General features: G+C 45.3%; 4 protein-coding genes and 1 long non-coding RNA gene across 8 annotated transcripts in view; 1 reads left to right on the top strand and 4 right to left on the bottom strand.

Moving 5' to 3' along the window:
* Nucleotides 1–1,904, bottom strand: part of PECAM1 (platelet and endothelial cell adhesion molecule 1) — a 39,721-nt gene extending 37,817 nt beyond the window's left edge. Inside the window, exons 1-2 of the mRNA XM_054083068.1 lie at nt 1,757–1,904; nt 1,275–1,397 (exon numbers count right to left, since the gene is read on the bottom strand). The gene's annotated coding sequence lies outside the window, so the exon portion shown is untranslated. The remainder of the gene's footprint in view (nt 1–1,274; nt 1,398–1,756) is intronic.
* On the top strand, nt 284–6,787 carry MILR1 (mast cell immunoglobulin like receptor 1). Its single transcript, XM_009563999.2, has 9 exons — nt 284–357; nt 450–494; nt 1,296–1,583; nt 1,910–2,194; nt 2,711–2,827; nt 3,281–3,370; nt 4,428–4,490; nt 4,883–4,942; nt 6,653–6,787. Exons 1-8 carry the CDS (start codon nt 324–326, stop codon nt 4,933–4,935), a joined length of 975 nt encoding a protein of 324 aa, XP_009562294.2. The 5' UTR covers nt 284–323; the 3' UTR covers nt 4,936–4,942; nt 6,653–6,787.
* On the bottom strand, nt 4,949–12,191 carry POLG2 (DNA polymerase gamma 2, accessory subunit). 2 transcript variants are annotated; one of them, XM_054083071.1, is made up of 9 exons: nt 11,829–12,190; nt 10,953–11,079; nt 10,697–10,802; nt 10,168–10,341; nt 8,952–9,092; nt 8,135–8,215; nt 7,508–7,608; nt 6,585–6,722; nt 5,525–5,700 (listed from the first exon to the last, which is right to left on the bottom strand). In XM_054083071.1, exons 1-9 carry the CDS (start codon nt 12,139–12,141, stop codon nt 5,688–5,690), a joined length of 1,194 nt encoding a protein of 397 aa, XP_053939046.1. In that variant the 5' UTR covers nt 12,142–12,190; the 3' UTR covers nt 5,525–5,687. The 2 variants fall into 2 exon arrangements, with proteins under 2 accessions (XP_009562293.2, XP_053939046.1); XM_009563998.2 differs by having other exon boundaries at nt 4,949–6,722; nt 11,829–12,191.
* A 1,802-nt stretch (nt 12,192–13,993) lies between these two features.
* On the bottom strand, nt 13,994–21,527 carry DDX5 (DEAD-box helicase 5). Of its 2 annotated transcripts, none has more exons than XM_054083069.1 (13): nt 21,371–21,527; nt 19,769–19,934; nt 19,525–19,621; nt 19,305–19,438; nt 19,116–19,181; nt 18,558–18,699; nt 18,320–18,480; nt 17,966–18,138; nt 17,651–17,761; nt 17,366–17,427; nt 17,228–17,287; nt 15,751–15,975; nt 13,994–15,185 (listed from the first exon to the last, which is right to left on the bottom strand). In XM_054083069.1, the coding sequence occupies exons 1-13, from the start codon at nt 21,400–21,402 to the stop codon at nt 14,803–14,805; spliced, it is 1,812 nt and encodes a 603-aa protein (XP_053939044.1). In that variant the 5' UTR covers nt 21,403–21,527; the 3' UTR covers nt 13,994–14,802. The 2 variants fall into 2 exon arrangements, with proteins under 2 accessions (XP_053939044.1, XP_053939045.1); XM_054083070.1 differs by having other exon boundaries at nt 21,395–21,523.
* Nucleotides 21,528–22,576: 1,049 nt separating this feature from the next.
* On the bottom strand, nt 22,577–26,720 carry LOC128853951 (uncharacterized). Of its 2 annotated transcripts, none has more exons than XR_008452792.1 (3): nt 23,852–26,720; nt 23,275–23,698; nt 22,577–23,159 (listed from the first exon to the last, which is right to left on the bottom strand). It is a non-coding gene; the product is annotated as an uncharacterized LOC128853951 (long non-coding RNA). The 2 variants fall into 2 exon arrangements; XR_008452793.1 differs by having other exon boundaries at nt 23,275–23,356; nt 23,496–26,720.
* Between the last annotated feature and the right edge of the window lie 47 nt (nt 26,721–26,767).

A 26,767-nucleotide genomic window follows, 5' to 3' on the forward strand; every position in this document is an offset into this window, starting at 1 on the left:
GTATATTCAGTCTTGTACACTGCATGGTCTACCACACAGCTCTCTCACATGGAAAACTGCTAATTATGTCAGCTACATCTTAGAACAACTCTATATGACATTCAGTTGCATCTCAAACTGTTGTTCCTCACTCCACAGCTTCTTCTTCTGCCCACTCTTCTGCCATAGCCTAAATGTTAAGTGGAAGATGACAAAAGTCTTTACACAAACATCAGTAAAGATCAGCACTGTTTCCATATTTAGGACTTCCTCAACTCCTAGAGCCACTCCTCAAAGATCTCGTTAGTGTAGCTCCACCAGCTGTCTTGCTCAGCACCAAGAAAATGTTTTCTCTCTCAGTTCTGCTGGTTTCCTACCGTAAGCTAAGGACATACTTCTTACATATTACAAATCTTTCTGAACAAGAACCGTTATTCCCTGTCTGAACACACTTTCTTTTCTTCTCTTAGTCCAAATGTCTCAGCAGATTCAGAAAACTACTGCAAATGGCAAAGGTAGGTTCTCTCTTTTTTTTTTATTTTGGTATATCTGCTGAAATTGACTGTTAACAAAAAAACAGGGGAGGACTTTAAAATATCCAAAACCTCCTAAATTTAAATCTGCCTGTGCTGAGAGGCAGTTTACAAGTTTCTATACAAAGTTAACTATTTATATGCAGACTTGACTGACTTGTATGCACAGTCAAAATTGCTTTAAGTTGTTAAAACATATCTCCCCCCCCACGAGTGTCATAATTTACCTGTCATGACTCGTTTACTACCATTTTCTAGGAAAAGACATTACAAGTTTTATTACAAATTTCTTTGTATAATCTCATAAAAGCAAACTAATTTGATAGACCATCAAGACTCTTGCCGCCACTATTCAAAAGTTGAGTCTACCGACATAAAGTTAATTCTGCCTGTTTAAACACAGCCACATATACTGCTTTTTCTTCCAAGTTCACTTGCTACCTCTCAATTAGCACTCTATAACGTTTATATATATTTTATACTATATATTTTCATTGCTGCTGTACTCCAAAAGTGGTTTTGTTGGTTCACCTGGATACATCTGCTGGCTCTGTGTGTCTATACTCTCTTTTATATGAAGACAAGCGTTTTTCACCATATGTTTGAATCTGATTTTGAAAAAGAGAAAAGTTCCGTTAACTGCTATGGGAGGCAAAAAAAATATAACCTCCTATTTCAAGAGAAATAAAGCTAACTTGGGTCTTCAACGTATTTTGGGAAAAAAAAGTAAGAGTTTTTGGATGATAAATGCAGGGAACTCACTCAGAAGTTTCTTCTTTCCAGGGATGCTGTCGAATCCCAGGCTTGTACCTGTCCCAGGGACGCTGAATGTAGTGATGAAGCAGAACGTGACCGTCTCCTGCCGCATAGACTCTGGGTCTCCACCTGTCAGATACACACTGTTTAAACACAATCAGAAGGTAGCCACTGTATGTAGTACAGACCTGACCCCAGGTTTGTTTAAGCTGACTATCAGCTCTGCCAGTGACATGGGTGAATACAAATGCAAAGCTGAGGATAACAGCTCCAGTGCCGGAAAATACAGCAACAGCCTCACCTTTACCCTTCTAGGTATGTCTTGCTGTGTACCTTCCCAGCACATTTTATTTTGGGGGCACATAGCCCAGCGATGTATCTGCAGCAGCAGGAATCAGGGCTTCATTTGCGACAGGTAGTGTTTCAGGCTGCTGTGCATGCCTGCCTTGATTGCGGAGCTGAACTCTACTGCAAACACCTATTATTACCTTAGGAGTTGGCAGCGTTATTCTGATCCGGCTCGCCGCGCCCTCCATCCTTGATGCCCATCTCTTTTGCCAGTGTTGCCACTTAACTCCGAGTCCTGCTTTGGAGCTTGTCCTGTACGCAGTGATGCAGTCTCTTCAGTTTTCTTTTTACAGAGCCAATTTCAAAACCACTGCTGAGCTCACCCACCTCTCAAGCAAGGAAAGGCCAGAACGTGACCCTGTCTTGTCTCTCAGAGAACGGCTCTCTTCCTATCACATACATATTCTTCAAAGAAAGACGAAACATCTCTCCCCCCATGAAGATACAGAAGAGGGAAGCAGCTGTGATTTTTCTACTTATCAATTCCTCTAGTGACTTTGGAACCTATAAATGCAGAGCTGAAAATAGCTTTCGCAATAATACAAAATACAGCAATAGTTTCAACTTTACATTGGCAGGTATGCATGCGTGAAACAGTTTACCATTGTCAATAAACAGGGACTATATAAAATTCAGAATGTTATAACGATGCAAGGTTTTTAGCCAGAAATGTTGCTCCTGCAGTGTAATGTTCAAAAATGTACTTTTTTTACAATTAAAAAATAATTTAAGTTTTTAAAATCAATGCAAAAAGTTAAGATTCCATGCAGCCTAGACAGTAATAAAAGTGAACGTGAAGGACAAGTGTAAACAATTCACTTTGACACAAGACCCCTGGTCTTTGGGGAGAGCCTAGTTTAGTTTTTATCTCTGGTCCTATGGACGAGGGAGCCTCCTGGGACCAGCCAGCTTCTTTCCTCCTGCTGCAGCATGTGCTTGGTCCTAAGTAGTGACATCAATCACAGTTAATCCAAAAACCGAAAGAAATGCGAACATTTGATTTTAATTTACAGAACATACTTAGATTATGAAAAAAAAAAACCCCAAAACCCCACATTTCATTGCATAATCCCCTCTTTTTTTCTTTTTGGCAGAAGAGAGAACGCATTCTCAACCTCTGATCATTTGTCTTGGGCTGATCTTGCTGCTGCTGCTCATCATAGGACTTGCTCTGGCAATTCATTTTTTCATAATTCCTTCATATAAAGCAAGTGAGTTATTTGAACGTCTGTTTCATTTTCCAGAGGTGCTCATTTATGTTGTCAACACATTTTAGTGTGAAAACATCATCTTACAAGTAGAATTATGCTCTTTGTATTTTCGGATGTTGTCTAGTCTCCTCTTAACAAGCACCGGTAACGTAAGACATTGACAAGGCAAAATCTCTGAGCTATGTTTTCGACTGCAGCTCTGAGATGGGAGAAGCAAAGCAACGTCTAATTTAATCCACATAGATGTTGAAAATAATTGGATCTCTTTGTTCTTAGTAAAGAAAGGAAATTCTATTAAAAATGCCCTTGGTTATGGAGTAATATTTATCACGAAAATAACATTATCTGAGATCTCCAAGTATTCAAAAAATATCACAGAGCTGTTTATTTCCCGATAAGAAAAACTGATACATGTACATAAGCATGTGATTGTTTTTCTTTTACAATTTGCAGAAAAATTTAAATCTACTAGGATCCCAGCTGGCCTTCCTTTAACAATGAATGCCGAAGACTCTGAAAACTATGTCATATACGCAGAGATCGGTAAGTTCATGTTACTCCCTATGCTTAAAACTTACTCGTGGGGATTTGGTTGAAGAATGCTGTTATATTTGTAGCCAGTATGGGCAAATTTATTCAAGTACTGCAGAAACAGTGGTAGCAGACAGCCAGTACCACTCTGTAGGTGGGCTAATGCTGCTGCTGACCATAGTGGGCATCATTTGAAGTCCCTCAGGATCCGTATTTGGTACTACCTGATAGCCATGCGGCCAAAACAACTAGTTAACTGAAATTCTATACAAAAATCTACTGCAAACAGGAGTAAAATGAAGAATTGCATTTGCCAACAGATGGTGAGGATTGAAATAGCCATTACAGAGGAAATTAAAAGACAGTAAGCGGATCACAGGTGCAATACCCATTTACTAAGAGACTAAAGCGGGCCAAATGCAAGCTGTAGCTAAACAAAACTTCAATAAGTCCAGCATTCTGTTCAAAACTGCTCAGTACACAACAGTTCGTTATTCCATCTTCCTTAACTTTGACAAGACTCAGTCAGTTCAAACTGAAATGATAAAATAATGCTGGACAATAAAGCAATTCACCCACATTCAGACACTGCACTGCTTCAAGTGCAGAAAATAGACAATAACAAAGATATTACATGCAAGCCCGGCTGCAATTATCTTGTAGTTTTCTACATTTGCCTTATAATGAAAGTCAGTATTTTCAAGGGAAAAAGAAACTCCCAAATCAAACCAACAGCAAAGAAGGTATTAAGCTTCCTGTTCATAAATGTGAAAAGGGGATCGTTCTCTCTGAACAGATTAGCCTTCCTGTCCACTGGAACAGGAGAGAGGTAGAACCATAACTGCTCTGCTGCCTTAGCTCAGGGCTCAGGTAGGTGCTGCTCATGCCAGATATCGATCAGCGTTCTACCCACACAGCCTGCAAGGACCAACAACGGCTCTGATAAGGCCCAGAAACTCCACCTATACTACAGAAAGCATGATAGAGTTCTAGTCAGTATGGAATCTTGCTTAAAATCTGGTCTCCCTCTTGTAATTTAATTAACTGCTGCTCATCATTTTTAATCCAGATCCTGTTAAACCAGAAGAAGAATACGTCAACTTTTCTGCTATGAGAAGAGAAGATGAAACAGGTGAAAACCCCAAGCTATAACATTGGAACATCTGATGCGGACAAATATGTTGGAGGGGGATTTTGCTGGGGGAAGGCAGAGTTTAGACAGCAGCAATTACATACTGAAACTGCTTACTTACCGCAGAAAAATTGAAATAACCTAGGATTACTTTTAGGGGCAGAAAAAGCAAACAAAAAAATCCAAATAAAATACCTATCACCATCCTATGACCCCAAAAAAATCCAAATAAAATACCTATCACCATCCTATGACCCAAAAATTCAACAGCTTCATTACAAAACCACGCAGGAGATGTTATTAGTGATCGAGCTGCTGATGGCATATTAATTCTTTTGTTGTGTATCCCTACCAAAGAAAGGAATTATGAATTATGTGATTCTGGCTTTCAGCGGAGAAGAGGGCACCTGCTACAGTCTATTCAAAGGTCCTCATCAGAGACTGAGTACAAGGTAGGACCTCTTTTGCAATTAACTTAATCACATATTTTTCAAGAACCTTTTGATCCTCAGATGTGCTAAGTACCACCAAATCCGCACAGAACGAGATGATACTTAGACATTGGCCTAATTATTTTGTAGACAGACAATACAGCTTGTTCTCTATCAGCAAGCAAAATCCCCAAGTCATAATCTCTAAGGACTTCAACTTAAAATAAAAGGCAGAACGGATAAAATTGGAATTAACAAAGACCCAAATAGCAATCCCATTAGTCAAACAGCAGCTTCTTGCCCAAACAGCACCATAAAAAAACCAAAATGAAACAAAACAATGTAATCATTGTCAGGTAAGATCCTGCTGGACACAACAGATAATCTGACATCATACACATCTGATAAATAAATAGAAAGGAATAAATTACGTAAAGCTTTCACTTAGACCCAAGTTCCTGTACATTCAACAATTCTCCTGAAATAGGAACTGGAAACACAAGATAATGAAGAGGCTTTAGACAAGTATCAAAAATAAGTGAATCCCAACCCTCTTAGGCACACGCTGGGGGATCCAGCTTTGTCCTTTGTACCTGCTGTTACCTCACAGTAAGGATGGCAATTTTTCAGCTCAACATTACTTCATCTCTTGGAACGGGGACAGGATGCTAAAATTAACTTTTGGGATGGTTTAACTCCAAAACCAGTTCTGCATCCTGCTATAGGCTGTTTCTTCAACGTTTCTGAGTTGGTTTCATGCCATTCCTTAGTCAGCTGACCTAGAATTCCATGAGTTCAGTAAGTCACTACATAGCAATTAACATTCTTTAGTGTTTAGCAGTTACAAATAACCAGTTTAGAGTTAAATAAGCACCACATTAATAGAAGAAATGTTCATTTCATGACATTGATGACCATCAGTGTCTGTTTGCTGCACCCACCTCAGAGCAATTGCATACAGCGGCTTAAGCTGCACATGCACAGTAAATCTACAGAAGATCAGAATCTATTTCGTATCTATGCAAGTTCTTGTATCAGATTTTGACTACAACACTTAGGTATACGATAAATATTTGTCTTTTTCCACCATTTTCTATGTATAGATGTTGCCCACAAAAATGCTTGTCAAAAATAGTTGATAATTTGCCTATTTCCTCTGTTACTCTTGGTATTTCTGATCTCTATGTTTATCAAGAGCAAGATAAAGTAGCTTAAGACCTGAAGCCACGTGATTAAAATACATTCCTATAAACAGACAGTAGAAAGATACTTACTGATGTTATTAAAACATTTAAGATTTGGAATTCTTTTACATAAAATACAATTTTCCAGCAGAGACCATAATTGTGTCAACAAAAAACAATTGAAAGTTGAGTTTTTAGGTTAGGACAGAGAATTTTCAGTTAGACAGTAAAACAGAAGACGTGAAAGAGAATATAGTTAGCCCTGCTAACGAGGGACAAGTTCATCTCTTCCCTCTTTTCAAAGTAAACGGGAAGACCCAGATGGTCTGGATTTGACAGAAAATAGATGCAACACCAAGTTTTAGCAGAACTATTTGCAGAGATACCCGAGTCCATGACACTGTTCAGGCACAGATCTTTAAGAAATTCCTTTTATTCAACAAATTGAAGTTTACATATTTTTGGCTGATGTTACATACTTAGTTAAAAAGTCCTTCAGCCTAGAGATGTGCATCATTTCCTTCATGGTGGTGTCTCTGCTTCTCAGCTGGACCACTCCATTCTCCAGAGTGGCATCAGTTATCAGGATCGTGAAGAGAACACTCATCTCATCGTACCTGCAAAGGGAAGTGCACACTTGTTACTGCTTTTGGTGTATGAAAAAATCAGACAAGTACAGATGACCATAAGCTGTAAATATTTATTGCTGCTCTAGCGCACTATGTTTTCTTGTTGCCATTCCTTGCTTCATGGATTATATTTCTTTAAATTATTTAGTTACTTTGGTACAGAAAAAGAATGTTATTTAGTGACCTATTACAAGAGTATTTTTGTAGACGCAAAATAAATCCCTCTTCCGTATTTTAATAACCAGACTTACTTTGGAAACTACTACACATTAACAGTCATATTTATTTTCTCTGGGGAAAAATTATTCACCCATATGTTCAGGATCTACTGACGTGAGAAGCGATATGCTCAAAATTCACTCTTGATCAATAAATCATCTATGAGGCCCTCAACTGGAATAGCAGTATCTATCTGCACAAAAAATTCCATCACATACATTACTGGTTCCAGACTTGGAAGAACCTTCAAGTTCAAGACTAGACACAGTGTGTTGTTTGAAACAGAACTCCAGAACGGAACGTAGGACCAGTCCAGATACAGAAATGGGGGGTGAGAGTGAGACAGTTCTGTGAGTTTGTGATTCATCTTAAGAAAGGGTCTCTAAAAGGCATTTCACAGTTCCAGAGAAATAACAATGAAGTGTGAAAGACTTATACTTTGCTTAATTTAAACAATGAACTATCTGACTTCTTACCAAAATAAGGCATATTTTCACTAGTCCACAGAAAGTCATCTTTCATAGTTTAATTTACAAAAGACTGTTTTCCCTTACTTTGTATAAAGCTGCTCCAGAGATACCTGCGTGGTTTCAAGATAACCCGGCCACACAGAAATTCTATTTTCTGACAGTTCATTGAACAATCCTTGACAAACCTGTATTTAAAAACAAAAGTTGAAAGACAGACTTTGAGGGTTTGAGAACCTTTATAAAGAAACCATTAAAACTCCAGTGCATGTGGTATTAGCATTCCTAGCTGGTGTTAATTATTTGGCTGAAACAATCTCAAAGAAGAAAGCAGCCTGGCAATTAAATCTCTGTTTTCACTCAGAAACATGCCAGTGGAAGTTTCCTCCCTTCTGTGGGGACTGGCTTAACGACTGACAAATAAGTTATTTATTTTCCTTAGTTTTACACGGAATAAACATCGATTCTATTACTACTACTAAAAGGAGGGTGTTAAAGCAACAAAGGCACCTACTACCCGCTGCCTGCAGTGAACTCCTTCGGCTATACCTCATCAGCTGCTTAGCAGCAGCACTGGGAAATCTGCACAGCCATGGACCTCCAAGAATCAAAGAACCAGCAGGATTTTGCCCAACTTAAAACAGTGTCTGGATCATAACAGAGGGCTACATGGGAAGTCAATGCTCAAAATTAAAACATTTTCTTACAACGTACCTGTCTCAGCTCTGTTGTTGGACCTTTTCCTACATCCAAGGCCACTTTAAGGGGTGCTAAACAAGGATGAAGCTTAAGCACCTAATAATTTTACAGAAACAAGGGATTACTGAATGTATTTAGTGTGAAATTCTAAACAGAACCAGGAAATACTAGGGTTTTTTTTTCACTGAAAATCCTGAGTTAGAAGCAAGCTGTATTTTACATAACTAGCATCAATGCTGCTTAGGTTAGCGTGGCGGAATTCATTCCTTTTGGCTGAGCCCCAGAAAACAGATGAAGTTTTGTAAGCAGAGCCCCGTCATCTTCAATGGAGATGTGATCAGACAGCCCAGCCGTTACCACCCAGTTACTCCCTGTTCTTCAAGACCAAACAGCTGTTGGATTAACACGTGCTGTCTGAAAGTCAACTCCAGAAAGCCAGTATAAAAGCGGGGATAACAATGGTCCACGGGGAAATGCCCCACTACCATCTGCGACCCACTTTCTCTACTCCTCTCAGCTTCAAATGCTGCCACAAGACACAAACTCCTCCTGCCCTCATTCCTCTTCATCACTTGCATGGCAAGAGACCACCTACTCATCAGAGAAAGAAGGTAAAAGGTGGCCTCAGAAAGAGAGAAAAATTGCTTATTGTGAATGAAATGGACCACAGTGGCAGCCCATTGCTACCAGCAAAAAGGGGTTGGAGAAGGGAACACAGGTTGGAGATGTGGAAAAGGGCAACATTTCCATGCTTGAGTTTATCACGCTGTCTGTTTTGTACTTAGAGCTGCCTCTGCCTTCCATCACCCCTTATACTTTCTCAGAAAGTTACCTTTCTCTGTGAATTTTTCTTTTTCGTTAGAGGATTATCAGCCAGCTGTAGAGAATCAAAGAGGTACGCTAACACTCCTCCGTCCAGATTTGCAGTCATAGACAGAACATGAGGAATAACGTTCTTCCTCCCATCTCGGCCCTGAAGAGAAAAAAAGAAAAGGCATATCTCATACACCACATCAAAGAGGTTTCTGTTTACTCTAAATGAACAACGTGTCATTGAGCTCAAGCGCCATTATTACATTTGGACTCAATGATCTAAGAAGTCTTTTCCAGCCTAGTGATTCTATGATTCTATGCATTTAAAACACAATCAGATGTACATTTGACAATGTTACCAGCAATCTACAAAATGTGGCCTAACTAAGATGATAACGCTGGGGAAAGCAGAAGACTGGAGCAGGATGGGATCATTTTCTTGTCCCACCTTCTCTGATCACAAATTTAAATCTACAGCAAATATACTTAGAACTCTGCATTTCCTTCTGGAGGTTTGTAGGTGATTTCCAAGTCCCACAAGGACCTGCCCCCACATTCTGATAAATCACTGCGTAGCCCACAGTTCTGTAGGTTACGTTACAGCCCTCTGCCTTCCGTATGGAAATAAACTACAAAATGAGGAGAGATAGACAGGACTGCCACAAGAAGGTTGTGATTTACTGCTAAAGTACCAAGTTACTCCCATGTTATCTGTTCAGCCTGACTCATCAAACATTGCCATTTGCTAAGAGTTTGTCCCTTTCCAATATATTCTGTGGAAATATATTCCCCCTTCTGAGTGCGGTAGCTTCTACAAAGCCATCTACAGCATTAATAATCCATTAACCCACGTATACCTCTACATATATGGAGTTGGACAAACTACAGAAAGGAAAAACATTTGCAGGTTCTTTTGATGCAAACTTAACACTGCAAAGCACTGACCAAGTTTGTCTTGACATGTACTCACAGATACCGGTAACGGCTGCGCAGCTGACAAGAGTGGTCTTGCCGATACAGCCCAGTTCTAATTCCAAAGAATTTGCTCCTTAAAAAAAACCCACCCCACAGTATTTTATCTGCTTTTGGAAATGACTGCAGAGTATCAACTGTACTACTTTTAGAACAACAAAACTTAAAAGATAGTCAAACGCTAAGCAAACAGACCAGCAAAGAAACCATTCCTCTCACACGTTATCATCTTTATAGAAGATTTCGTATACAGTGCAGCTTACGAGTAGCTGTGAGCTGTCCCCTGGATACGTCTGTAACAGCTCGGTGTCACCAAGGTTTGTCAACGTTTCTATCGTTTCTGTTCCCCAGGGAAATGCGTAATGTAAATTAAATCCTTTTCTTCCTTCTTCATCCTGAAAGTCACTGCTGCTGAAGTTAGATGGGCCTACTGCGAACTGAAAATTAACGACATAGAGGGGATCACTACTGTGCCCACTGTGTTAACTATGAAAAACAAGTCTATAATGCAAGCTGAAGTCAATGATTTTCAGCAAAAGATTATCAATTACAGCCTTTTACTTTTTTACAGCATTTTGATCTCAAATCAGTTACAAACACAAAACATTTGCCGTTCTGCAAGTAAAGTACTAGCCATAAACCTAAATAGTTTTTTGTTTTTTCACAAGAAATGCCTGTGTTTTGGTGTCAGGAACAGGCATCAACAATTCCATGAAACCCATGAGGGTGTCTACTCCCTCCCAGTCCGAAATATAAAACAGGACAAGATTGCCCTGGGCACACTGCGGGTACCTTTCTCCACCACTGGAGTCTCTGGCGTAACCAATAATCGAGCCACTGTCCTGCAGTTCTGGGAGGACTAAACCATGCAAGCAAAGACGTGGTCCTTTCGCCTATTCTTAAAAGAACAGCAAGGTCAGCAAGTTAACTCCTTCAAAAATAACAGAAAAAAAAGACAAAAGAGAGTATTCAAAAATAGTCCCAAAGTGAAACAAGTGCAAACAGATCATTTAAGCACGAGGAGGGATGAATCCCTCTGTGACTCTACCTTTCAAGGTTATTGTTTTGTGGTTCATCTTCCGGAAGAGTGTGAAAGCAAACCCCAACCTGCGCGAGGCCGCAAGGCAGTCGTCTGCTCACCAGGTCTAAGCAGCTGACGTACTGTGCCAGGACACCTGCCAACAGAGACACCGCTCATCTGAGCAAACGCAGGAAGAATTGGACTTTTTCACTGTTTCTATGTGCAGTCCAACTAGTGTCAAAGTTTCAGAGAGATAAGCACAACACCCTTTAGCTCGGATCCTCGGGGTACTTCAGCAACTGTGATTTTAATGCACCCTTTCCCTAATTCCACGGGAAAGCATCCAGTGTGCGCTTCGGCATTTGAGCTGCTCAGGTCCTTGAACAGGAGACAAACCCCTCAAACAGAGGACAGACTCCCTCAAACAAGGGATGGACGGGTTCCCCTGAAACTGTGGATAGACAAACAGATGCCCTCGAACTGGGGACAGATGGACAGGCCCCCTCAAACAGGGGATGGACAGATGGAACCCCCTCACACTGGGGAGGGGTGGAAGGACAGACCTTCCTTGAACTGGGGACAAACGGATGCACAGAACCCCTCAAACCATGGACGGTCAGAGGAACAGTCCCCCCTCGGACAGACAGATGGAACTGCCTCAAACAGGGGACGGACCCCACTCGAGGGATGGGGAGACCCTCCTCGAGCAGGCGACAGACAGATTCAACCCTCTTGAATGGGGAATGGACAGATGGAGCCCCTCAAACGGGATATGGACAGAGAGCGCCTCTCGAATTGGGAAGACAAACCCCTGGAGCAGTGGACACGGGGGACACACAACTGTCCAACTCCCTTAACAGCCGCCGCTCGGCGCGCAGCAAACACGCCCCTGGCGGCACCTACCGGGGAGGAGGCTGTCCCGAAGCCCTCCCGGGGCTCGGAGCGGGGCATCCACGGCGAGCACCTGCTCCCGGTGAGCCCAGTCCCACCACTGCCCCGTCAGGTTGCCGCGCAGCGCGGCGCCCAGCGGCCCGAAGCCCGGGTGGTCCCCGCCGAGGACGCGCCGCCACCGTTCGGGGCCGTCGCGCAAAAAGCGGCGCCGCTTGCAGAGCTCCAGCAGCAGCTCCGCCCCGGGGGCCGCCGCCACCGCCGAGAACGGGCGGCGAGGGGCCGGTGTGAGGCGGGGGCAGCGCGGAGCCATCTTGGCCGCCGCCATCCCCGCCTCCCGCGCGGGCAGCGCGCATGCGCCGGGCAGGGGGTGGAAATTTCCACAGCGGGGGTTTGACCCGAGGGGGCTGTGGGGGTGGGTTCGGCTGCTCCTGGGGGAGAGTGCGGTTGCCTCAGGGATTGCCCGGCCTTGAAGCGGCTTTATGGAAAGGGGGGGAAAAAGGAGAAGGCTTGGGGAAAATAAAGAATCAACGCTGACCCCGCGCGTGAGAACCTTAGAGAAAGGAGGGAGGTGGGCTCCTCGCCCCAGTGACGGGACAGGACAAGGGGAACAGCCTCAGGCTGCGCCAGGGGAGGGTCAGACCGGACAGCAAGAAGAACTTTTTCACAGAAAAATTTGGTCGTGGGGCCCTGGCAGAGGCTGCCCAGGGAGGGGGTGGAGCCCCCATCCCTGGAGGGATTTAAAAGAGGGGTCGATGAGGTGCTCAGGGACGTGGTGTATGGCTGATAGGAAGGGCTGGACTTGGTGATCGAAGAGGTCTTTTCCAACCTGGTGATTCTATGAAAGGGAGAATTGGTGTGGAAAGCCCATCCCCGGGGAGGCACAGCTCGGTCCCCCATGCGATACATAGCTGCTGCTCCATCCTGTCACCAGCCTCTGGCAAAGTGGGCTTGTAGGGCTCGTCCCTCATCATTTTAGGAACAAGTGCCCGCTGCACCCTGAGCAAAAGCCTCCACCTCTCAGGGAGAGCCCCTCGAGGTGACGGGGAAAGACACAAAGCCAAAATAAACAAGAGCCATTCCTGTGTTTCAAGAGTTGTGCCTCAGACTGAATAAAAATCACCTCAACTAGCACCCCAGTAGCCCACATCGCAGCTCCCAGAGACGGGCAGAACTGCAGCTGAAGTTACTTCGGACAATTACACTGGAGTCCACCCCCAGGAGCCTGAAGTCAGAAGGTTCACCTTCCTCTTCCCACGCTTTCCCTGATTAAGTTTGCAGAGCACATTTCCAACTACTTCACACCCTTCTGAATTTCAGCTCAACAGGTCTGGTCAGTGCCACCTCCCGCCCAAACGGAGAACAGACATTACCTGTTCCCAGTGTTACAGAAGCCCCCACTCCATCAATGTTGATTCACAACCTGGACTTTTCCCACATATGCTCTTCTTAAGTATAAAGGTTTTAAAGATAACCTTCCTAGGTGTTTTGTTTCAGTCAGCTGATCTGGGAACTTGGCAATTAATGCATTGTATTTCAAAGATAAACAGCCATCTACTTCCTTGTCTTCAGCACTGATAGCCCTGGGACAAAGGGAATTCAGCAAATGCAATTAAAAAGATTCCTTCCACCTTGCAAACCACAAGTTTGGACTCAACTGTGGCATTTCAGGACTCCAGATGGAGTTCTCATAGCAACAGTGATCACTTTAAGTACTGTCAGCTGATAGAACTCCACAGAAAAGGCTGAATTACATCATTAGAAGGCAGATTAGGCCGTGGTTAAAAACATCACAAACTGAGCCACAGACGAAAACAATCGCCAAGACTACTTGGAAAATGAGCTCAAGAGTAAAAGCAAGAGTAAACAGTCCAACTTGGGCTCAAAACAGCCTGGACAGCATCTTGCAGATTCAACCCTGAATCCCTTAGGCTGCAAGCATAGTTAAACTTGAAACTAATCACTGTTACTAATAAACAATGGTGTACTTGAAAGCATCAAGTACTTTAACCCCTATTCAGCTAGAGTCTTTGCCAAGGAAACTGTTGCTTCACCTAGCAGGGGCAGCCCGGGGTCATTCCCACATCCTGCAAGTCTTGAAAAATCCACACCACCCGCCTCCCTTCCCCACTTACATAAAAAAAAAAAAAAAAAAAATCACCGCTCAATACCAGTTTAAGTATAATTTGAAGTTTTAATACTAAGATCTTCCCATTTCTCTGAAGCTCGCAGTAAGCCTGCATGCTAACCCGCAAGGTCTGACAGCTGTAGGTACACGACACTCACGCCTGGTCTGTACGGACGCTCTGGGGAAGGCGACAGTTGCAGTGCTGCAAGCGCTTCCTACCATCGTAGAGGCTCCTTAGCAACACCACTGCAGAGTTTTCGTTCACAAGACTTTCAGCTATCCCATTATTCTGGCGGATCTTTTCCAGAACTGGCCCTATGCTAGTAAGCCAGGGAAGAGCACCATTTCCAACAGTGACTGAGAAGCCAGCCTTAGTTTTCTTCCCTGTCGAAGCAGAGCCTGCCATGCTAAGCGATCTAGCCCAATCAAGGCAAGGCTGGTTTTTGTATAAGCTTAAATGTTTAATCAGACACATTTGAGAAACCTTTCTAGAATTTAATATAAAAACATTTGACATTCCATTAATGTAAAGTTGTGCACATGTTGAGAAAATTGCCATCTGAAAGAAAATTCGGTCTTCAAATATCTTTATTGGAAGGCCATGCACTGCCTTCTGTAACTGTATTTCAAATCACTGTACATTTACTTTGAAAACACTGTCTGCATTTTCTAGTACAAAAAACTAAAAATTGTTTCAGGAATGTAGAGAAATATTCAACTTAAATAGCGAAAAAGTGCACCATAATTACTGCTGCACTGCAGTCATTTCTGCATTTCCCATTTCTTAAATAACTATCCTGTTTTGATAACACACAATATAAAGAGCAATTATGAAAAACTGAGACATTTAAATACACTAAGTTATTGAGAATAGCTTGTCGGCATTGGGTAACCTATCATAGGAGCAGCGCCGGTGGCGGGGTATGCGTACTGCTGCTGGTTCATGCCATTGTGCATATTGGCAATGTTACTGCCGTACTGCTGGTCGTAGCCGTTCTGGTAAGCCCCCGCAGGGTTACCAGCCCTGAAACCAGCCTGCATGCCTGCAGCTGCAAAACCATTGCCAAAAGGAGTTCCATTGCTGAAACTCTGGGCGGTGAAGGCCCCATTTTGGGTTTTTGCTCCAAAGTCTCTCTTTCCTAGTGCACCATAGGTTCTCTCAAAGTTCTCCCTCTCTCTAAAACTACTAAATCCACCCCTTTTGCCCGCAGAATATCTGTCACGTCGATCGCCTCGGGAACGACCTATCAAAAGAGAGAAGGCACAGTTATACATATCGTATGAGCTGCATTTTACATACCACCAAATGACTTCAGCTCATACAGGTCTGCCTTCCTGGGCACTCTTCATCCAGCTAGGGTCTCCAGTCAGGTCTGTGCTACATGGATGAAGACTGGTTTGACAGAGAAAGCTGTCTAACCTACGAGGTACTCTCTCGCCTCTAATGCGAGTGGTGGCATCAAGGCAAAAAAGTCACTTTCAACAGGACACTTGCGTCCATCCTTCCAGCCGTATGAGAGAAGGCCACAAAACTGAGCCCCGAGGCATTTTATTTCAGAGAAAATACTCCAAAGTGCCTCCTTGGCCAGCACCAGCCATAGGTGCACCACAGCATCAGCGTGGAGCATCCAGGGGGAAGGGGTGTTGTTTATTGTTATTGGTGTTTAATAAATACCTTTTCAGCTCACCATAACTAGTAGCTAAACCACCTTCCACATCCATTTTGGAGAGAGGCTGGAGGTGGAAATGTGAGTTTCCATTTTGTTCCGAGAGGAAAGCTATGCGCTCTGCTCAAGAAACACTACTTACCTGAACCTCTGTCTTCAATCAACTGAAGCAATTTGGGGTTGATGGCTTGATTAGCCTCCCGAAGCACAGAGATGAGGTCATTTACTTGCTTAATATTGTTAGGAGTAAAGAATGTGTATGCTGTGCCTGTTTTGGTACTGCGGGCAGTTCGTCCAATTCGGTGGATATAGTCCTCTGAGGAGTTAGGGTAGTCATAATTGATGACAAATTTCACATCTTCCACATCTGTAAAGTGTTGCAGTGTGGCAAAAAGCAAGGTACGAAGTTTTGCACACCACAACAGCCAAATCGGAGATAAACATTAGACAATGGTACTTTAAAGGAAATAACGGCTGCAAAGAACAGTGTTAGAATATCCATTTCTGCATGAGTATTGTGGAAGAGAAAGTTATGCACACTCCGTCTGTTCCCGTCTCATCACCCACCCTGTGATCCAAAACCTTACCATAAAGGAGTATGCATTTGCTTGTCATTCCCAACTCAAGAGTCCCCTCTACAAATCATCAAGTGACATCTGAATGCTTCTTGCAGTAGGGCCACTAAAGCTCACAGCAGCCTCTTCATGTGCTCATTTGAGGACCTTAGAGTAAAAACATACAAGGTCCTTCACATACACACTCATTAGAAGCTCAGAAAAAAAGGGGCCACACTGCTCGTCTTGCCAAGACCTTTGAACCGCAGCTGCAAGAAAAACATACCTGTCCCCCCAAAGTCACCAAGTTGTTTTTATGCACTGTGTCTTGTCTAGGCAAGCGCTGCCAAGAAGCCAGGGTTCACTTGAGAATGTGTCTCTCTCTGGCAGGTCTCGACATGACGACTACGTTATAGGTGGAGGAACTTCGACTTTCAAAGGCATTTGAAAAGCCATTGCTTTCCTGCCCCACTTGCTAACGTGAGAGGTGGGCTTTTTCTCAGATTTCATGTGCCAGTACTCACCAATTTGTACAAGGTTTAGTACATTTTAGAGCTGCTCTCTCCATTTCATGGTTGAAATAAAATTTCATTGAACATTGAAGTTTGTAATTATTTCCTTCGACATTTCAGCAAACTCACTGAAATTCAAAGACCCACAGATCACAGCAGACAGTATGCACAAAACTAACAGTACTGCACCATGGCAAATCATGCAAAGCATGGAGAGAAGAGAAATACCAGGGCAAAGTGAACTGTGAATGAAACTGCTTATTTCATGAGAGAACAGTTTATGGGGGGGGTAGTTTAAAGGATGATCTTTGCCTTTTGAAGATTACTGGCACACAATGCTCTCAGCTTTCACCTCTCTATTTGACTGGAAGCAGCCAGCCGATCACTTCCACTAGTCCTCCATCCCCCTCGAGTCCTCCGATTGTCATGCCTAGGCCTTGCCACAAAGACTGCACCTTTATGTGAAGAAAACTTAGAAAAATGCAGAGGTTAAAGAAAGCAATAGACTTTCTTTAAATAGCTGTGGGCAACTGCCATTACGAGTTGTACTAACCTAGACCTCTGGATGCAACATCTGTAGCAATCAGGATTGGTGCTTTTCCATGTTTGAATTCTGTAACAGAAGCAACTCATCAGCTTCTTAGTTAAGTAACAGAGATCACGTGCTTGCAGGAATTGCTGCAATACTCACCATTTAGAACCCAGTCCCGTTCCTGCTGACTTTTGTCCCCATGAATGCCCATTGCTGGCCACCTGAAAATGCAGAACTCTCATTACCTCACACCATTCCCCAAGTAGTTTAATTAGTCAAGATCGGGCTGGGGCAAACTCCAAAGAGCTCCTGGAGTTAGTTTTAAAATTTTTAATGACACCTGGTGTCAGCGCCTGGCAGTTTAGACACAGCAGCTAACTGCTCACTCAGGCAGAACCAGGAGCAGCGCCAGGGTGGCTCACTGAAGTTCAAGCTGTTACTTACCCATCTCTCCTCATTTTTCTGGTAAGGTCATCACATCGTCTTTTGGTTTCCACAAAAACAATGGTTTTATTCTCCTTCTCACTCATAATTTCTTCCATCAAGCGAATAAGCCTATCATGAAGAGACGATGGTTAGAGCTGAGACTGACTCATACTGTGCAATCTTAGTTCTACCAGTCTGATGTTGACTTTTTTTTAGTGGTCTCTGACTGGCGAAAAGAAATCCATCAAAACAATTGTTTCACAGTTCATAAAGTAAAACTAACCATCAAAACCACACAACGAATGGAAATGCTTTTCCCCGCTTAGTACTTACTTGTCATCTTTCTCCACATCATGGCACACATCCACAATCTGAAGAATGTTGTGGTTTGCACTTAGTTCTAATGCACCGATGTTGATGTGTACATACTCCTTTAAAAAGTCTTCAGCCAGCTGCCTCACCTCCTTTGGCCATGTGGCACTCCACATCAGAGTCTGCCTGTCAGGCTGGAGAAGGAGACCAGGTCAGTATGAGATCACCAGACAGTTAGGTTAAAAGCCCAGGCGAAAAAGAAAAATCACCTACTCAGACAAGCCTGAAGAAGTTAGCTGCACTGCCCTTACTTTAATGAGCAGAGTAGTATTTGTTTCTATAACAGTGATAAATGCATGAGCCTTTTATACTCACTCTTATCTGATCCACAATTTTTCTGATCTGAGGTTCAAATCCCATGTCAAGCATCCTATCAGCTTCATCCAGGACAAGGTAAGTACACCTCCTGAGATTGGTCTTCCCAGCTTCCAAGAAGTCTATAAGCCTTCCAGGTGTTGCAATGCAGATTTCCACACCTAAAACCCAAGCAGTACTGTCAGCTGCAGTAGTTTTCACACCGTCCCCTGCAAAGGTCATCAAGGCTTATCCATACCTCTTTCCAAGTCACGAATCTGTGGTCCCTTTGGAGCACCTCCATAAATACACGTAGACTTCAAACGACATGCTCTGCTATATTCAGCAGCTACCTGCTGCACTTGCTGAGCCAGTTCACGAGTTGGTGCCAGCACAAGACACTAGAAATGAGATGCCCAGTTTTTAATATCTATTTGAAGCTTCTAATCGGAAACCAGTTTTAAATGGAAAGATTGTCATGCACCAGAACGACTAAAGTGGATCTAAGTAGCTCAGACCAGCAAACCTAATTACCTAGGATCTCAGTTACCAGCAAACAGAGCTATGTTGTGCGGCATGATACTTTAAATTCACTAGCTTCCAGGGGACAGCAATTCCCAAAATGGGACATCTAGCCCTGTTCTGCACAATCCAATCAAAGCTTATGGAATGTTCTTGGGAGACTACCAAAGCATGGAACCACTTTACTCATACAGAGAAACACAATACAGCTATGCACTTATGAGCACAGACAATTGGACCGTAAAAAATCACATCCTCTAGAAACTAAGATCAGCTTTCACTCAGGAATACTCACAATAGGTCCATCTCCACGCTCCAGGAATGGCTGATGATTTATATGCACAATAGCCGGCAACAAGTACTGTTTGGAAGAAAGAAAAGTCTCTTTATGATCTCTTTCCCAGAAGAGTTCAGCCTGCACTAAGCCAGGCCGTGCTTTCACTGCTGAAATCAAGCAGTACTCCAGACTACAATCAGAACTTACCGACAGTGTTTTCCCTGATCCAGTCTGGGCCACTCCAACCATATCCAATCCACTCAACGCAACAGGCCAACCTTGTGCTTGAATAGCAGTTGGTTCAGTGAAGTTCTGCCTCTGAATTACTTCCATAACATTTGCTTGAAGAGGAAATTGACACTTATTAACTTAAGCCTTTGTCTGAATCAAACCTGGAAAAGCCACCAGCAAGCTAGTCTTCACTTACCAGGAAAGTTAGCTTCATAGAAGTTTATAATCGGTTTTGGACAGTTATGGCCCCTAACTGTGACTTCTTTGCTTGCTCTGTACTGTTCAACTTCTTGCTGCAAGACAAAAATACCCGATTGGAAATAAGTTTTGATACCAACACTCTCTTTTAAATTACCCCATACACGCCAGCTGGGCCCAGTGACCCTCAGCACGTTTGCATTTATCTGTTTACTTTTGCAGGAGGTGGAGTGGGTACGTACCACAGTACGTCTAGCTACATCAGGGTGTTCTTGATAGAAGTTCTTCTCAAATTTGGGCAGCTCATCTAAATTCCATTTCTTTTTTGTAAGTTTTTCCCCAGGGTTCCCAAATTTCTTCCCAGAGAGAAGTCCTCCTCTACTTCCTCCAAAACGGGGAGCTCCGAACCTAGAAAATAAGATCATCACATAGAAACAAAGAGAAATATTTTGGTTCTTCTCTTATACAATTTAACCGCTATCTCTGTGGTCTACTCTGTAGCTCTAAAATTCAGTTTTTTAAACCTCACCAGCAGGATAATGAAACTTAAGAAAAATATATCTAAATTGCAGATGCCACCATCTCCCTCACTAACGCATAACCTACCTTTGCAGTTTCCCTAAAATGAAATAGAGGCCTGTTAGCAAGTTACACCATAGGCCAAAGACATTAAAACTTTTTTATTACCCCATGGATCAAAATGGTTTCCCACTCCAGTGACGCTCCTATTGTGCGTCAGCCTGCAGAAAGCGGGCAGGGCCAGTTACAAAACCATGGGATAACCTCCCCATAAACCACATTCTTAAATCCCTGAAGATAAACTTCTCTCAATGACGATGTTTCAAGAGGCCACACATTTTAAGTTAGCTTTTGAGGTCAGGTCCTGCCGTTCGGAAAAGGCCCCTCTTGAGCGCCTGCCCTGGCAGCCCCGAGGCGCAGCTCCAAGCCGCGCACCGAGGACTCTAAAGAGAATCGGAGCGTCGGGCTCCCGATTCCTCCCCGATTTCGCCCGGGTAGGCGCTAGGATCGGTCCTTTCCAGCACAACACAGCGCTCCCAGAGGGGACCTGGCTAAGCAGCCACTGCTTCCTGCCAGCGCTGTTTCCTTTGTCTCTCATTTCTGTCTACGCCACATTTTCCAGCCGCTGCCATTTTAGAGCCTGAGCTGGGCGGGGGGAGGAGGAGGAGGGAGGAGGAGGAACAAAGGCAGCAGCAGCCGGCATTTTGATTTCCCCTCAGTCACCGCATGGCGGGGCCGGCCATTAACATCCGTTTGCACAACACAAAGCGGCAGCCGGCCGGCTTCTGCCGGCAGCGCCCGGAGCCGCCGTCCCTTGCAAGCAGGTGGGGGAAGGGAGGAAAAGGGAACCGCCCTATCGAGAGCTCCCCGCAGCTCCGGCACCGCCGAGCCGCCCGGCCAACCCAGTGACCCACAAACCGCAGCACCGCGGGGGCACCGGGCGATGCGGGCGCGGTCCCGGGGAAGGGGGAAAAACGGAGCCCCTTTTCCCCACTAAAACCCCACCCGCACTCCACGGGGGCAGCGCTGAGGCGGATAAACGAGCCCTTCCCGCATCGGGCGGCCACCCACGCGCGGCGGCCGCCCTCGACGCGGTCGGACCCCCCTCGCCAGGGGCTCCCGAGGCCGGATGCCCTCCCCCGGCCTCTCCTGGCCAAGCCCCGGAGGCCTCCAGACGGCGAGGGCCGAGGGAAGGGCTGAGGGCCTAACCCCCGCGCGCCGCCGCCATCTTAAGAGGCTCCCAAAGCAGCCAAGGCAGCCCCACAGTCGGTCTGAAGAGTCCGGATGCTGGCGGCGGCTGGCGCCGGCCGGGCCACCGGACTCACCCTCTATCCCTTTCGCTGGAATACCCTGGCATGGCGGCAATGGTGGCGGTGGGCGAGACGATTCCGGTGACGAAAAGCGAGAGGCGCGGGACGAGGCGCTTCGCCGGCTGAGGTGAGTTGGTGTGGGGGGGCACTGACTGTGAGGCGGCGCGCGCGCGGGCGCCCCCTTATATAAGGGCGGGCGCGGAGCACGCTGGGATGGGCTGCTGACGCACGCGCCCCGCCCGCCCCCGCCGTTATGTAAGCGGCCCGCGGGGCCCGGAACCCCCGCCCCCTCGCGTGTGGGCGTGGCATCAAGGGGGCGTGGTCTCTAAGGAAAAGGGGAGCGGGAGTTGCGCATGCGCAGAGCGAGCAAGTGGTGGAGAATGGGGAGCTGCCCCCCACCCCCTCCGCCCCCAGTTCTTGCTCTGCCCATGGAGCTCCCGGCCTTGGGCTCAGGCACAGCAGTAGCCCGCCTGCTCCCCGTGGTGCTCCCAGGCTCAGGGCCTCCCAAGTTCTCCCAGTCCCTTATGAAGAGCTGCCCGCAAGCAGCAAGAACCCATCTTGGGGTGCATAGAATTATAGAACAGATTGGGTTGGAAGGGACCTGAAAGCCCATCCAATTCCAACCCCCCTGCCATGGGCAGGGACACCTCCCACTGGCTCAGGCTGCCCAAGGCCCATCCAACCTGGCCTGGAACACCTCCAGGGATGGGGCAGACACAGCTTCCCTGGGCAACCTGGGCCAGGGCCTCACCACTCTCATGGTGAAGAAATTCCTCTGTATTCCCGGTCTAAATCTGCCCCTCTCCAGTTTATACCCATCACCCCTTGTCCTATCACCACAAGCTTTTGTAAACAGTCCCTCCCCAGCTTTCCTGTAGCCCCTTTCAGGCACTGGAAGGTTGCTATAAGGTCTCCTTGGAGCCTTCTCTTCCCCAGGCTGAACAACCCAAATTCTCTCAGCCTGTCCTCATATGGAAGATGCTCCAGCCCTCGGATCTTATTTGTAGCCTCCTCTGGATCCGTTCCAATAGCTTCATCTCCTTCTTATGCTTAGGATTCCAGAACTGAACAAAATACTCCAGATGAGGTCTCACAAGACAGGAATAGAGGAGCAGAATCGTGGACCTGCTGGCCACACTTCTTTTGATGTGGCCTAGGATATGGTCGACGTTCTGGGCTGCAAGCACACAGTGCCAGCTTCTATAGAGCTTCTCAGCAATCAGCACGCCCAAGTCCTTCTCCACAGGGCTGCAATCATGTGTTGTAGCCACAAAAGGATATCGAATTAATGGCGAGCTCAGGCACGAGGTGGCCTGGCATCTGCAAGAGTCAGAGGGACTCACTGTCATGGTGCTAGCAGGCTGGGCACAGGCACGATAGCAGGCAGTGATACTGAAAATGCCGGCAAATAAGCTCTCTAAGACTCATTTTCGAGTTCTAGAAAGCAACCATCCTTTATCAGGCCTTGGCAACACAAGGGAGCAATCTCCATCTATTATGTGCAATGAGACAAGACCTGGGATAGAATGTATTTCCCACTTACATGCATGTGTCTAAATTCTCCCAGAAATCTTACGCATATTCTATTACTTTCCAAGGACTCATTTTAATGTTATTATAAACTTCACAACAGTCAAAACTCTTGGTAATTCGAAGCTGGCTCCAGCTCTGCCTGACCTTGCATTTGAGACAGGGAGAGACTGCAAACAGAGGTGATTACAGAAGACGACACATCTGTTCAGCATAGATCATATCAACACAAGATGTTATCATCTTCAGAGAACGAGCAGTGCCTGGAAAACCACTGTTTGAAAGAAAACATGCTGTCAGAGGGACCTTCTGTCTAACTTTCAAAAAAATATGACTGATGAAACTTTAGCTTAAATCAAAAATATTCCACTTTTTGTAGTAGTAACTACCTTTTGTATCAGCAGCTCCTTGAATGCTTTCTTGGAGCAATGCTTTCAGGCTGTTCCTCGTTGCCTGGGTGCTCTAACGTATCTGGGATTAGAAAGTTACTGATTTTGCCTTTTGAACCCCCACGGCAGGGCCAATAAAGCAAGTCACAGGTCACAGAGTGCAGCAGTGCATGGAAGGACAGGGCTGCTGAAAACACACACTCACCACAAAGAACAAATACCTGAAGTACCATGTTGCTTATCTGCCCTGCTGATAGGCTCCTCAGGGAAGCAGTCACGGCACCAAGCCTGACAATATTGCAGAAGCATTCCGACAACACCCTCAGACATACAGTGTGAACACTGCGGTTGTCCTGTGCAGGGCCAGGAGCTGGACTCGATGAATCTTGTGGGTCCCTTCCAACTCAGGACATTCTACCTGAGGCTTTAAGCACACAAAAGAAAAGGGGAAGCTCAAAGCATAAATACAAGCAGCCACACTGCCAGGCCACCTGCCATAAGCAGTGGCCAATGCAAATGAAAACAACATAAGGAAGGAGAAGTGTGGTAACAGCGCTCTCCCTTTACAATCTCTCACCTTTTAGCAGTCCCTGCTTAAAGGCTTTTCAGAAACAAAAATAACATAACTGCATTCGATGGCCATTTCTTCCCATTTCAGTTCTATTTATTTATACTCTTGGCTTCTAAGATCCCATGAAAATGTGTTTCCCAGTTTAATTATTTACTACCTGAAAAACATTTCCTTTCATTTTCAACACATTTCCTGGTAAGAACAAGAGGCATAAAACATGAGTTATTAGAAATGGTGAGTAATAGTTTATTTAATCCCTTTGTGGACATTAGTACCTTCTAAAGTCACCTCCTTTGTAAACCAAAGCTGCAGTCTATCTACTGCTTTCTCCTTTAAAAGCAATTCCAATTACCATTTTCTCTTAATTGGCAAGAAACGCACATAAGATCTGGGCCCTTTAGTGAAGGCAAAAAGATCTTTTTGATCTGTTGAGTATTATTATTATTATTTCTGCATGATTATTTTCTTTATTTTTTTCTGTGTTGCTAAGAACAGAGCAAGGTTTTCAGAGAAGAGTACCAGATGTTTCTGTGATCTCTTCCTCAAAAATAGCACCTCAGTTAAGCTATCTTTGTTTATGAACGGCCACAGCTGTTCCTCCTCAGGAATCTGGAATACTATCTCAATCATTTTTTCCCCGTTATTAATGTGGGGTTTTAGTAGCACTTCAATTCGATCAGCTTCCTCAACACCACCCTCTGCAAATTTCTCATAGGGGATCCTCCCCAGTCTCTTTCAGCAAGAGTTACTGGTTTAATATTGCTTGTTAAAGACTGTTTTTCCAAAACACTCCTTGTAATGGCCTATATGTACCAACCCTGGAGGCTTCCTGCTTCTGCCAAGTCTGAACAAGGCTTCCAGAAAGGCTGTGAAATGAGCAAATTGTCCATTTTTTTTCTTGTTCCTGCCTTCTACCTTTAGCCCAACACAGCTTGGTTTGATTTTTTTTGTTTGAACATAACTTAGTGGTGTCTATTCCTGTGCTGTTTAACTTTGCTGACGTTTTAAAGAATTGAAAAGACTAAAACAAAACCTCATTCTCTGTCTCGCCTGTGCATGTTTAGTCTGCAAGCAACTCCTTTTGATTTCCTCTTTGAAAAAACACTTCCTCATTTTTGCGTCCCACCCTTTTCAAGTTAAACACCATTTCTTTTCCTGTGTTCTTTTCTTACTCTGAGCCAACATACATGAAGCAAATCAACATAGCTGCGTAGCACTGTACATTGATCAAATCGAAATACATCTCCTTCTAATTTTTATAGTATTGATATACATTTGCTTATATGCACAAAAGCTCTGTTGTGTTCATTAAAGTATTGTGTGTGTTTGGATCACATATCTCTACAGGATGTCTGCAGGCTGTTAGAGCTGACCTTGGCCCTGATGTTTAGTGGCTGCCAATCATCGTCCTTAGAGCCAGAACTGGGATCCCAGCTGCTGCTCTCATGCCTCAGGAGCTTAGAGATAAGGGCACCATTATTTCTGTTTCTGCGTGACTTGATGCAACATGGAAGTTGCTCAGAAAGGAGATAGTACTTTCACCACGCAATGCCACCAAAAACCTGAACTAGCAGCCATTAATTCAATAAGGTTTGCTAGACAAAACCTTCCAAACCTTACTTGTAATGAAGGTTCCATGTGCCCATCACACGCAGAAGCCATTGTCACCCTGCATTCCCCAAGCATCAGCCAGTGCACCCAAAACAAATCTGCAAATAACACCAAGCTGAGTGGTGCAGTTAACACACCAGAAGGCTGGGATGTCAGCCAGAGGGACTTAGACAAGCTGGAGAAGAGGGCCCGCGTGTACCTCATGAGACTCAATGAGGCCAAGTACAAGGGGCTTGTTCGGGCAAGCTTACAGGCAGGAGGAAGAAAGGATTTGGAACAACTCTGCAGAGAAGGACTTGGGGGTACTGGTGGACAAAAAGCTGTATATGAGCCAGCACTGTGCACCTGCAGCCCAAAGACCAACAACAGCCTGGGCTGTATCCAAAGCAGAGTGGCTAGCGGGGTAAGGGAGGTGACTCTACTGCTCTGCTTGGCTTTTGTGAGACCTTACCTGGAGTCCTGCATCCAGCTCTGGAGCCCTCAGCACAAGAAGGACATGGAGCTGTTGCAGTGTGAAATGAGGAGGCCACGAAAATGATCTGAGGGCTGGTATCGTTCAGCCTGGAAAAGGTTCTGAGGATACCTCATAGCAGCCTTCCAGTACTTCAAGGGGGCCTACAAGAAAGCTGGGAGAAAGGCTTCTTTACCAGGCAGTGCATGGACAGGATGAGGGAGAACGGTTTTAAGCTGAGAGAGATGATTTAGATAAGATCTTAGGAAGAAATGGTTTCCTGTGAGGGTGGGGAGGCCCTGACCCAGGTTGCCCAGAGCAGTGGTGGCTGCTCCATCCCTCGGGGTGTTCAAGGCCAGATTGGATGGGGCTTGGAGCCCCTGAGCCAGTGGGAGGTATCCAGGGTCAGATGGGCTTTGAGGTCCCTTCCCACTCAAACCATTCCAAGCAACCCTACACACCCTGCCAGGCCCCACTGCCCCAGTAACACTCCTGCCACCCCCGCCAGGCCTCCGAGTCCAAGAGCTGGCACCTTCCCCGCCCCACCCTTCCTCTCCCACTCATTCCACCCGTGAAGGCCCCAACGCCCTCTTCCCTCTCGGGGTGAGGAAGGCGGAACTAGCCCGGGCGTTATCGCGCCGCCATTTTGTGCCTCCATACGCCCTCAACAGCCCAAACGCTTCCCAGCCGGGCCCCGGCGGGTGTCGGGGCAGAGGGAAGGGACACAACACGAGGAGGAGAACGGGGAGGGAGCCCCAGGCGAGGCGGGGCGGCCGATGGAGACCGTGAGGCGGTGGGGGCTGCGGGGCGCGTCACGTGACACCCCCCCGCGGTGCCCATCACGTGACACCGTCCGAAGA

This window comes from Cuculus canorus, chromosome 18, assembly GCF_017976375.1.
Source record: "Cuculus canorus isolate bCucCan1 chromosome 18, bCucCan1.pri, whole genome shotgun sequence".
Classification (NCBI taxonomy): Eukaryota; Metazoa; Chordata; class Aves; order Cuculiformes; family Cuculidae; genus Cuculus; species Cuculus canorus.